Here is a 12,500-nt window from a genome sequence, read left to right as displayed (position 1 = left end):
GCCCTGGAACTTATTCTGAGAGAGAGACATAGAGAGAGAGAGAGAGAGAGAGAGAGAGAGAGAGAGAGAGAGACATAGAGAGACAGAGAGAGAGAGATTTTTATGCCAAATATCGATACGATATTAACGCTAAATTGTCATATTCTATATTTTAAGTGTTGCAACATTGAAAATATATGGTAACACATTTAGTTGTAACCTCTGGTAACACATTTAGTTAGTAACACATTTAGTTGTAACCTCTGGTAACACATTTAGTTAGTAACACATTTAGTTGTAACCTCTGGTAACACATTTAGTTAGTAACACATTTAGTTGTAACCTCTGGTCGTGGAACAGGTTTCTGAGGCTTTTTGGATCCAAGCTTCTTCATGGCGTTGTAATATTTCTTCTGCTCTTCTGTCATGAAAATATCTTTACCTCCCAAGTAAAAACAAAAGGATTCATTAACCTACACAGTAAATCAATGAGTAAAAACAAAAGGATTCATTAACCTACACAGTAAATCAATGAGTAAAAACAAAAGGATTCATTAACCTACACAGTAAACCAATGAGTAAAAACTAAAGGATTCGTTAACCTACACAGTAAACCAATGAGTAAAACTAAAGGATTCGTTAACCTACACAGTAAATCAATGAGTAAAACTAAAGGATTCGTTAACCTACACAGTAAACCAATGAGTAAAAACTAAAGGATTCGTTAACCTACACAGTAAACCAATGAGTAAAAACTAAAGGATTCGTTAACCTACACAGTAAACCAATGAGTAAAACTAAAGGATTCATTAACCTACACAGTAAACCAATGAGTACAACTAAAGGATTCGTTAACCTACACAGTAAACCAATGAGTAAAAACTAAAGGATTCGTTAACCTACACAGTAAACCAATGAGTAAAACTAAAGGATTCATTAACCTACACAGTAAACCAATGAGTAAAACTAAAGGATTCATTAACCTACACAGTAAACCAATGAGTAAAACTAAAGGATTCGTTAACCTACACAGTAAACCAATGAGTAAAACTAAAGGATTCGTTAACCTACACAGTAAACCAATGAGTAAAAACTAAAGGATTCGTTAACCTACACAGTAAACCAATGAGTAAAAACTAAAGGATTCGTTAACCTACACAGTAAACCAATGAGTAAAAACTAAAGGATTCGTTAACCTACACAGTAAACCAATGAGTAAAAACTAAAGGATTCATTAACCTACACAGTAAACCAATGAGTAAAAACTAAAGGATTCGTTAACCTACACAGTAAACCAATGAGTAAAAACTAAAGGATTCGTTAACCTACACAGTAAACCAATGAGTAAAAACTAAAGGATTCGTTAACCTACACAGTAAATCAATGAGTAAAACTCAGGTTTCATGTTCAGTACCACTAACTGCTCAAACAATGATTCCATGTGACAGAGGGGTTAAAGTTCAACGGAGGTTGTGCTATATGTTCCAAATAAGTAAACAATACAAATTATGCTAGTTGTGTGAATTCATTCATTTTTAATACGTGGCCCCCCCAGTGACCCCCAGTGACCCCCAGCACCAAATGACCGGCACTACTTCATATTCACCAAAACCAGACCAGAAGTCCCACACAAGTCTGTGTGCCTGCCATGCAATGGCAAAGGACAGGTTGAGATTCGCCATACTTAATCGTCAGGCGGTATTGGAATACGTTGCACGGTTTGTCCGCTATCGCAGTTCAAAGTGTGTGTGGTCTGAGCAATAATCTCGGATCACAGTGTCGCACGTCCTAGAACGAGACCAGGTTAGAGACTAGAGCCACTGTGAAGACTATACCGAATTCCTCCGAACAATTTGTCCTCACGGCCAAAATATTCACTTTACACGCATGGTTCCAGGAATTACATTTTGGGCAGGCAAGAATTACATTTTGGACAGGCAAGATGTGTTAATTGTCGTCTCCCCGTGCACAATCGTAGCACTAAAGGTTTTCAAAGAGATATACCTGCCAGACACCAAGATACAAAGGCTGAAAGGCATGCATTTACATTACAATGGGTGATTGAGGGTCGCGCTCTACAATGGCCAATTAGCTGTCCACTAATAGTTCTCAGGTCTTGTTTTTGTCCTCTTTTTTTCCTCATTGTATGGATTTTGGCCAGGCCAGAAATGTATTTGGACAGGCGGACGCCTGCCCTCGCCTTATTGTAGATACGCCTCTGACTCACAGTAAATGGTAAATGGTGCATTTATATAGCGCCTTTATCCAAGGCGCTTTACATAGATTGTGCATTACATTCACCCATTCACACACACATTCATACACCGATTGCTGCGGAAGCCATGCAAGGTACCAACCAGCACATAGGGAGCAATTTGGGGTTCAGTGTCTTGCCCAAGGACACTTCGACATGTAGACAGGAGGAGCCGGGATTCGAACCGCCGACCCATGGATCATTGGACGACCTGCTCTACCTCTTGAGCCACAGTCGCCACAGTGAACGTTTGACTTGATACCTTTTCATACATTACATTACATTACATTAATGTAATGTAATGTAATGTAATGTAATGTAATGTAATGTAATGTAATGTTTTCCCCCCTAGAACATACGTTCTCTCATTGAGTCACATTGTCAGTGTGGTTTTAAGATTCAATCCTGCATGTACTTTGCATAGGCTAGCTCAGGTGAATTGATACTATGTAATTGATTCAAGGTCAACTTGACCACCTCTCACACACGCGCGCACACGCACGCACGCACATGTACGCACATGCACACATATGCACTACACACACACACATTAAATCTTTAAATGGATCAGCGCCAGTTTATGTTTCAGATCTCCTAAAACCCTATGTTCCATCTCGATCACTGAGGTCAGCCAATCAAATGCTCCTTGTCATCCCCAAGGCAAGGTGTGAGAGAAGAGGGCACCGAGCCTTTTCAGTCATGGCTCCTAAACTGTGGAACCAGCTTCCTAGCCGTGTCAGGCTGGCTACAACACTACCTGTTTTTAAAACACATCTTAAAACTCATTTCTATTCCCTGGCTTTTAAACCGTGAATAATGTGTACTCCTGAGTGTTTGATTTTATTGTATATGTTTTTATTACTGTATTGTATTATGTTTTATTACTGCTTTGCCTAATTGTACAGCACTTTGGTCAACTTTGTTGTTTTAAACGTGCTCTATAAATAAAATTGGAATTGGAAAGTCAATCGAGAGAAACGAGGAAATACGTAACTCTGTCATTTCTCAACCGTTTAGGACACGTGGCGGCTCGCCGGAACCGGGACGCTGCAGGCACACGGTAACATTGTTTCTAGTTATTGTTAACTTATCTTGGATTTCTGCTGGTTGAAGTTGTCGATGATGACTCCGATGAAGAGGTTGAGAGTGAAGAAGGAACCGAAGATGATGAAGATCACGAAATAAATATACATGTAGAGATTCTCCTCGTAGATGGGCTGTAGTTCTACCTAGCAACACAGAGACACAATGTTATTAATAATAAATAAACTGCAGTTCTACCATCACAAACACAAAGAATAAATAAACTGCAGTTCTGCCTAGCAACACAAATAATAATAAATAAACTGCAGTTCTACCTAGCAACACAAAGAATAATAAATAAACTGCAGTTCTGCCTAGCAACACAAATAATAATAAATAAACTGCAGTTCTGCCTAGCAACACAAATAATAATAAATAAACTGCAGTTCTGCCTAGCAACACAAAGAATAATAAATAAACTGCAGTTCTACCTAGCAACACAAAGAATAATAAATAAACTGCAGTTCTACCTAGCAACACAAAGAATAATAAATAAACTGCAATTCTACCTAGCAACACAAATAATAATAAATAAACTGCAGTTCTACCTAGCAACACAAAGAATAATAAATAAACTGCAGTTCTGCCTAGCAACACAAAGAATAATAAATAAACTGCTGTTCTACCTAGCAACACAAAGAATAAAAAATAAACTGCAGTTCTGCCTAGCAACACAAATAATAATAAATAAACTGCTGTTCTGCCTAGCAACACAAAGAAAACAAAATAAACTACTGTTCTGACTAGCAACACAAAGAATAATAAATAAACTACTGTTCTGACTAGCAACACAAAGAATACAAAAATAAACTACTGTTCTGACTAGCAACACAAAGAATACAAAAATAAACTACTGTTCTGACTAGCAACACAAAGAATAAATAAATAAACTACTGTTCTGCCTAGCAACACAAAGACAAAAAAATAAACTACTGTTATGCCTAGCAACACAAAGAAAAAATAAATAAACTACTGTTCTGCCTAGCAACACAAATAATAAATAAATAAACTACTGTTCTGCTTAGCAACACAAAGAATAATAAGAATAAGAATTTAAAAAAAAGAAGCTAACCTAGCTAAGAAGCTAACCCAGCTAACCTAGCTAAGAAGCTAACCCAGCTAAAGTAATGCGTCACTCTGAAAGTTGAACTGAAGTTCACTTCTAACGTCATTTCTGATACAGACACAGCCTTGGATCAAGACGGTCATCAGAATCATCTTTTTTTAATCATCCTATCCTATATAAGGCCATTTAGGTTGAAATCATGATGTAACTTTATGTTGTGAACTTGTGATAATAAGCAGCAGTATAGCCTCAGTCAACTACATGTCTTCATGATATAACTCACTATGTTGTGATAATAAGCAGCAGTATAGCCTCAGTCAACTACATGTCTTCATGGTATAACTCTATGTTGTGATAATAAGCAGCAGTATAGCCTCAGTCAACTACATGTCTTCATGATATAACTCTATGTTGTGATAATAAGCAGCAGTATAGCCTCAGTCAACTACATGTCTTCATGATATAACTCTATGTTGTGATAATAAGCAGCAGTATAGCCTCAGTCAACTACATGTCTTCATGATATAACTCTATGTTGTGATAATAAGCAGCAGTATAGCCTCAGTCAACTACATGTCTTCATGGTATAACTCTATGTTGTGATAATAAGCAGCAGTATAGCGCAAGTTACGAATGTAACTATGGTTATGTGAATTCCTGGATGACTGCCAGTAGGCAGTAAACAATAGTGAATATACCTCTCGCGCTCCACGTAGGTCGAGTCTTAATATAAACAAAGTCATGTGACGTGTAGGCTGACCGTGCGTCCCGGTAGGCTATATAAGCACGTGACAGCCCACACCCGGCCTCTTAAGAATCTTCTCGCCCTGAAAGATTCCGAGTGACCGTTATTACTGGCAGTCATCCAGGAATTCACATAACCATAGTTACATTTGTAACTTGCGTTATGTTTCATTCCTTACTGACTGCCAGTAGGCAGTAAACAATAGTGGATGACTCATACCAGAAGTGTCACGAGGAATCGAACCCACCTACTAAACTGCCGTAGCAGCCAGTGGCAGGATCGCTGACGTCAGTGAGGATCCAGAGGCCACATCAAGGCGATAGAACCTCGAGAACGTGCAAGGGGCTGTCCAAGACGCCGCCGCACAGACGTCCGCCAGTGACACCCCTCTCATCGCCGCCCAGGACGTGGCAACTAGGGTTGGGATTCGGAACCGGGTCCATTTCAGACCCGGTTCCGACATTGCGGATCCGGAGCCGGTTCCATCGTTTTTTTATTAACGGTTCCCCAAACGGATCTCATCAGTCATCATTTAGCTCCGCTGTGTCTGTGCATGCATGCAAGCAGAGCCAAGTTACTGGGGTGACGTCACCCAACCTACATGAGTGAGTTAGTGGGGTCGGGGAGGATACGCCCACTATTCTGTGCATTCAGCGACCGCCGCGGAGCGACTGGGACAGTATGTTGAAGAGATCTCCAAAGTGTGGTTAACAGAGAGGGAAATTACTCTGAGGCTGAGCACGCAAGTGCAATAAATGCGATGCTATAGTTCCCTGGCTGCAAAGGTTGGTGCAACTTGGTTGGTGCACCACGTCCACATTGAGGAAACATCTCAAAATCAATATGCCTACACGAGTCCACAACTCACGAGAATAATCTAGGGCACATCGCGTTTGTGAGCCATGCGGAAAGCCGTGCCCGCTCTCCCCGCAACTCCACCACAGCTAGCCGGCGGGGGACGAGGATGATGCAAGGCTCGTTCACTTTCCCCAGGCTAGTAACGTAATAGAAAATAAAAACTACTGTCGTCTACAGAGCTTTTCATTAGGCCGCGGCGTATTGTACAACTGTTGTTAATGGTGTTAATTTAGAACGCCAATGACTCGACGTCTTTCTGTCTGATATTTTATGAATCACGTTAACTATAGTATAGAGCCAAATCAATTTGTCTGCACTTATAAGCAACTCAATTGCTTTTGATTTGGTTCTAAATTAATCGCGTGGCTGTTGAGAGCCCAGCGTTTAGGTGCATACCTCCATAGATTGATTACTTTATGAACAGTTTGCAGAAAAGAAGCACAGGAACGTAGCCTACAGTTCAATACAAGGTCTGCTAAAACGATTTTATAATCCAAGAAAGCACTATGGCTTGTTTCCATTAGGGTAAGGGGTCCTTCATATTAAATTAATCTGAACATTAAAGACAACATTTGTCACCACAACAATATCATTATTGCAATGTGTACTGTAGGCTATATTTAATATACAGTACAAATTGCAATATACAGTACAAATTGCAACAATGATATTGTTGTGGTGTCTAGCTGGTGGTGGTGGTGGTGAAGTTTAAATAATAGTGCCACACTGCCACCTCATAATTGTAAAGTGTATTTTCAATAATTGAATTAATGAATGTGTGTTTATTATGTACTTGGTTAGGTTAGTTATAATATAAGCATAATCTATGTCAGAAAAAAAGGGGAAAAAATAATATTAGGATCCGTTAAGGGAACCGTTAGGAACCGGAACCGTTAAGAGGGATCCGGGAAGGATCCGGAACCGTTAAAATCCTAACGAATCCCAACCCTAGTGGCAACGCCCCTGGTAGAATGGCAGATGACCTCGTAGGGGGCAGGTTTACCAGATGCTTCATAAGCCTTCTTAATCGCATCCACTACCCAGTGGGATAGCCGCTGTTTAGACAGCGCGCCTCCTCTATTCTTTCCGCCGTAGCACACAAACAGTTGCTCTGAGCGTCTAATATCCCATGTTGCCTAAATGTACAGTTGCAACGCACGGACTGGACACAGTAAGTGGGCCCTTTCCTCCACCTCGGATGTAAACGGGGGAGGATGGAATGCCGCCAACTCTATGGCCTGGTTAACATAATCAGGGGGCAGAACCTTAGGCATGAATGACACATTTGGCCAAAGTGTGACCCCAGTGCCCCTAGCCTTCCACCGAAGGCATGTGGGGCTAATAGAAAGTGCGTGGAGCTCACTCACACGCTTAGCTGTCGTAACTGCCAACAGAAAGGCAGTCTTAATCGATAACGAGCTCAAGGACGACCCAGCCATAGGCTCAAAGGGCGCCCTGCTCAATGCCTGCAGGACCAGAGGCAGGTCCCAAGCTGCAGTACGCCTCACCCTAGGGGGGCGTAACCTCTTGGCACCGCGCAGAAACTGTGTCACCCAGTAATGCGCACCAACTGACCTGCCATCAATATGGCTATGATTGAAGGATATAGCGGCCGTGTGCACCTTCAAGGTGGAGGCTGCACGGCCGGCATCCAGTAGACACTGTAAATAATGTAGTACGTGTTGTATAGGGCAAGAGACTGGGTCCAGACCCCTGTCGCTGCACCATAATGAGAAAGCAGCCCAGCAATTAGAGTACACCAACCTTGTGGAAGGGGCCCTTGCATTTCGCAAGGTCTCACATATTGAGGGGCCTAGCCCACTCAAGAGTGACTGATCCCTTTCAGTGGCCATACCCAAAGCTGAAGGAGGCTCGGCGATGGATGCCACACCTTCCCGTCCAGCTGGGACAGGAGGTCTATCCTCACTGGAAGCTGCCATGGATCCCCGTCCAACAGACTGAGGAGCGTTGAATACCATATTCTCGAGGGCCACCTGGGGGCCACCAAGAGAACTCTGTGATCTGACGATCTCACCCTGTGAAGCACAGGCAACAACAGGGGGATCGGGGGAAATGCATAAAGGAGCGCTCTCGGCCAAGCGTTGGCGAGAGCGTCCATCCCGAGTGGGGCACTGGTCTCTGCCAGGCTGAACCACTGAGGACAATGAGTCGTGCCTTCTGAGGCGAATAGATCTACGTAGGCTACCCCGTGCCGATCCCAAATCAACTGTACCACCTGGGGGTGCAATCTCCACTCCCCAGGGGGCAGTCTCTGACGAGACAGATAATCTGCCACAGAGTTTAATCTGCCTGGCAGGTGCATAGCCCTCATCGAGGAAAGTAGAGGATAAGCCCACGTCCACAGGCGATGGGCTTCCCTCAGGGACTCCAGAGACCTGGTCCCTCCCTGATGGTTGACATGAAACACCACTGAGGTGCTGTCTGTCCGAATGAGCACGTGCTTCCCCCTGAGAAAGGGCAAGAAGTGCTTCAGCGGCGGAGATAACCAAGGCACCTGCGAGTGACTCTGACCTTGACCCCCCTGTGTAGACAGGGGTCCATGTGAAGGCCATTGAACCACCTCTGTAATGGGCGTAGATGTAGCAGCCCCAGAGGAGTGATTGCTGAGACTGCAGTCAGCATGCCGAGCAGTCTGAGCCATGTTAGGACGGTCAACCTCGCCCCCAGGCGGAAAGACCGCAGGAGGTTCTGAATTCTCCCCACCCTCTGTGCAGTCGGTCGTGCCTGCATCGATACCGAAGCTAGGGACATGCCGAGGAAGGTGGTCTGTTGCGTTGGGAGCAACGAGCTCTTTTCGAGGTTTACGGTCATGCCCAGTGCCTCGATGTGAGCGAGGACTCTGGACGTCACCTGTTCCGCCTCCCTGAACGAGGGGGCGCAAATGAGCCAATCGTCTAGGTAGGGAAGTATCTTTACTCCCGACAGGCATAGCGACGTTAACGCTGCCCTCATACACCTTGTGAAGATGCGGGGAGTCAGAGACAGGCCGAACGGCAGAACGGCAAACTGGTAGACTTTGCCTTGAAAGGCAAAGCGTACGTACTTTCTGTGCTCTGGATGTATAGGCACATGAAAGTAGGCATCTTTGAGGTCTATTGTGGTGAACCACTCCCCCTGTGTGATAGCCTGTAGGACGTCGACTGTGCGAAGCATCCGAAACGGAAGGACCTTGAGGTACACATTTAACCCTCTTAGGTCTAGTATAGGCCTGAGAGACCCATCTTTCTTTGGGATCAGAAAGTAGGTGGAGTAGAACCCATCGTTCTGTGAACCTGGGTGAACCGCTGTTATTGCTCGTTTGTCCAAGAGCTTGGCTACCTCTTGAGACAAACACTGGGCTTTCACGGGGTCTGTGACTGAAGTCACCCTGACCCGTGAAGGTGGTGGGGGTCGGCGGCGGAACTGCAGCCTGTAACCTTGGGACATTGTTGTAACGACCCATGCATCTCTGGCATGGTCTGCCCAGTAATTCAGGTGCTGCTGTGAAAATCTGCCCACCGCCGGCCCCAGACCCTCAGGCTGTGCCTGGGGGGTTATATGGGGGCTTGGGGGGGCGCCGGCTATGCCCTCGCCCACGCTGGGGCTGGCGAAGCCGCTGCCCACCTCTGGGCTGATGTTGCCCTCTGCCTGCAGCCGCCTGGTCACATTGCCAGGTCTGAGGCTGAGGATTCAAGTAGCCCAGGCGTCGCGGCTCCCGTGCGCCACGTGGCTTAGCGGGTCGACCGGGCGGTGCCATCGAGCCTCTGGCCCGTTGACCCCAGTCCTCTGAGGCCTGCCTTGACTGCTGCCTACGCTGCAGTGCCTCGTTTGCCTCCGGGCCAAACAACTGGCCCGGGATCTTGGACTGGGCGAGGAGGAGCACAGAGAGAGAGTTCCCCAAACGGGCCATTGTGGCAGCAGAAGCATATGCCTTTGTCAGCAGGTCGTCAGTGACTGCACACTGCGCACTGGGACAGCGGGTTCTTGCCTTCAGTGCCTCATCTGGGGAGAGAACCAGCGCCGCAATGCAGTGGTCTACAGGAGGCATGCGAACCAGTCCATGCACTTCTGCCTTGTCCATGGAGGCCATGGTCCTTGCATCCTTGCCTCGGTGGGCAGATGCACCCGGCTCAGCCCAGCACTCCTTCAGCTGACTTAGGTAGTGAGGCGAGGGTGGGACAGCAAAGGGTGGTATTTTAGCGGCGGCAGCCCGTTTGAAGAACGGGTTACTCGCCCCACGAGCAGCTGACATGTCGTCCAGCTCAATCTTAGCCAGGGCAGCACGCAGCGTTGAACGCAATGTGCAGGGCCCGATCCCCAGCTCAGTGCTTCCCGAGCTTCTGCGGGAAGTCTCTGAGCCATCCTCAGCCTGCACACTATTCACCTGGGGATCATCCTCGTCATGGAACATAGAGTCTGAAGCTCTAGTTGACATGGCGTCATCCTCCTCATAATCGTAATCTAATTCTAGATCATCATCGCCCTCCGGCTCCTGGACCGCCTGTGGCGGAGGAGGCGGTGGCTGCTGGACCGCCTGTGGCGGGGGAGGCGGTGGCCGTACTATTGCCTTAAGGCGTTCTATTTCAGCCCGCAAATCGTCCATTTCTTGGCGATATGGAGCAGTCGTGACAGCCGCCGTTGACCTCTTCTGGGCCAGGTGACCGCGCTCGGTGCGAGACCCGCGTTTGCGCTTCACCTTCCCATCAGAAGGGACCCCAGCGGGGACCCCAGAAGGTGGGAGGTTTCCTTTGACCAGGAGGTTCTCCACCTCACGCAGCCTAGCCTCTCTCACAGAGAGTGGTAGAGTGCCACAGTTCATACATGGGTCAGTCAGGGCTTCCCTGAGATGACCGACCCCCAAGCATGTCGGACACAAGTCATGTCCATCGTCGACTTGGAGCTGAGCGCTACAGGACGTACACGCCATAGCTCAGTAGTCTCAAGCCAGTTGTATAGCCAGGCAATACCAGCGAGAACTGTACGATCACAGAACGTGTCAGTAACCTCCAGCAAACAGAGTAGCTAACCGGTCAGGCTAAGATGGCCTGCTGTTAGCTTAATGTCAATTTGACACTTAACTGGGCAATCCCTGCGAGAGCTGTGCAGCCACAGAATGCGTGGGAACCTCCAGTAACCAAAGGTTTTTTTTTTTTTTTTTTTAAAGTTATTTAGATTGTTTAAATAATTAATTAGATTAATCAAACAAAATGTCAATCAGATATTTAACTAGGCAATCCCAGCGAGGACTGTGCAGGCACAGACCATGTGGGAACCTCTAGTAATCTGAATTGTCTTTAAACAATTTAAATTATTTAGATTAACTAATTAATTAGATTAATCATCAAACAAAAATGTCAATCAGATCTTCAACTAGGCAATCCCAGCGAGGACTGTGCAGGCACAGACCATGTGGGAACCTCCAGTAATCTGAATTTTTTAAACAAATTCAGTTATTTAGATGAATTAATTGATTAGATTAATCATCAAACAACAAATGTCCATCAGATATTTAACTAGGCAATCCCAGCGAGGACTGTGCAGGCACAGACCGTGTGGGAACCTCCAGTAATCTGAATCTAATTATATATTCTTAATCAAATTAAGAATTAATAATATTAGTTTAATTATCAAACAACAATATAACTAGGTAAATTAGGCGAGTGCTGTGGGAAACCGGCAGCACGCGGCCAACACCCAGTGTGTGGAGGAAGCCCTTTAACAACAATACATGAGAGTGTTTGTAGCTAGGGATCCTCAAGACAAACAAAGAGAAATGGTGATAATTTTGACAACCACAGCCTTGAGAGGACAACAATTTGCGCTCTCGGCAATAGCCACAGGCAGGATGTCAACACCACGACACATATAGTGTCTTAACAACTCTTTGGACCTGCAATACAGAACTGATGCACAGATTCTAGGAGCTACACTTACCTACGATACTCACGTCAGGTAGCGAGAAGAAAAAAGAGGCCGGGTGTGGGCTGTCACGTGCTTATATAGCCTACCGGGACGCACGGTCAGCCTACACGTCACATGACTTTGTTTATATTAAGACTCGACCTACGCGGAGCGCGAGAGGTATATTCACTATTGTTTACTGCCTACTGGCAGTCAGTAAGGAATGAAACATAACCTCAGTCAACTACATGTCTTCATGGTATAACTCTATGTTGTGATAATAAGCAGCAGTATAGCCTCAGTCAACTACATGTCTTCATGGTATAACTCTATGTTGTGATAATAAGCAGCAGTATAGCCTCAGTCAACTACATGTCTTCATGATATAACTCTATGTTGTGATAATAAGCAGCAGTATAGCCTCAGTCAACTACATGTCTTCATGGTATAACTCTATGTTGTGATAATAAGCAGCAGTATAGCCTCAGTCAACTACATGTCTTCATGATATAACTCTATGTTGTGATAATAAGCAGCAGCCTCAGTTATGCATGTCTCCATGGTATAACTTTATGTTGTGATAATAAGGCTTTTCCCCACTATTTTCAAATTGTG

General features: G+C 45.2%; 1 protein-coding gene across 1 annotated transcript in view; it reads right to left on the bottom strand.

Annotated features, from left to right (window-relative positions):
* The window catches only part of LOC306919604 (sodium channel protein type 4 subunit alpha B-like), a gene marked incomplete at both ends in the record, with an annotated part of 104,814 nt that overhangs the window by 24,232 nt on the left and 68,082 nt on the right, over positions 1-12,500 (bottom strand). The window contains 3 exons of the mRNA XM_079532363.1: positions 1-15; positions 323-427; positions 3,324-3,461. The exon at positions 1-15 is cut by the window's left edge and continues 138 nt beyond it. Coding sequence (XP_079388489.1) covers positions 1-15; positions 323-427; positions 3,324-3,461 — 258 coding nt within the window. The remainder of the gene's footprint in view (positions 16-322; positions 428-3,323; positions 3,462-12,500) is intronic.

This window comes from Electrona antarctica (genome assembly GCF_951216825.1).
Source record: "Electrona antarctica genome assembly, contig: scaffold_378, whole genome shotgun sequence".
Classification (NCBI taxonomy): Eukaryota; Metazoa; Chordata; class Actinopteri; order Myctophiformes; family Myctophidae; genus Electrona; species Electrona antarctica.
Note: the sequence above shows the minus strand (reverse complement) of the source record. Positions and strands in the feature narration are given on the sequence as shown.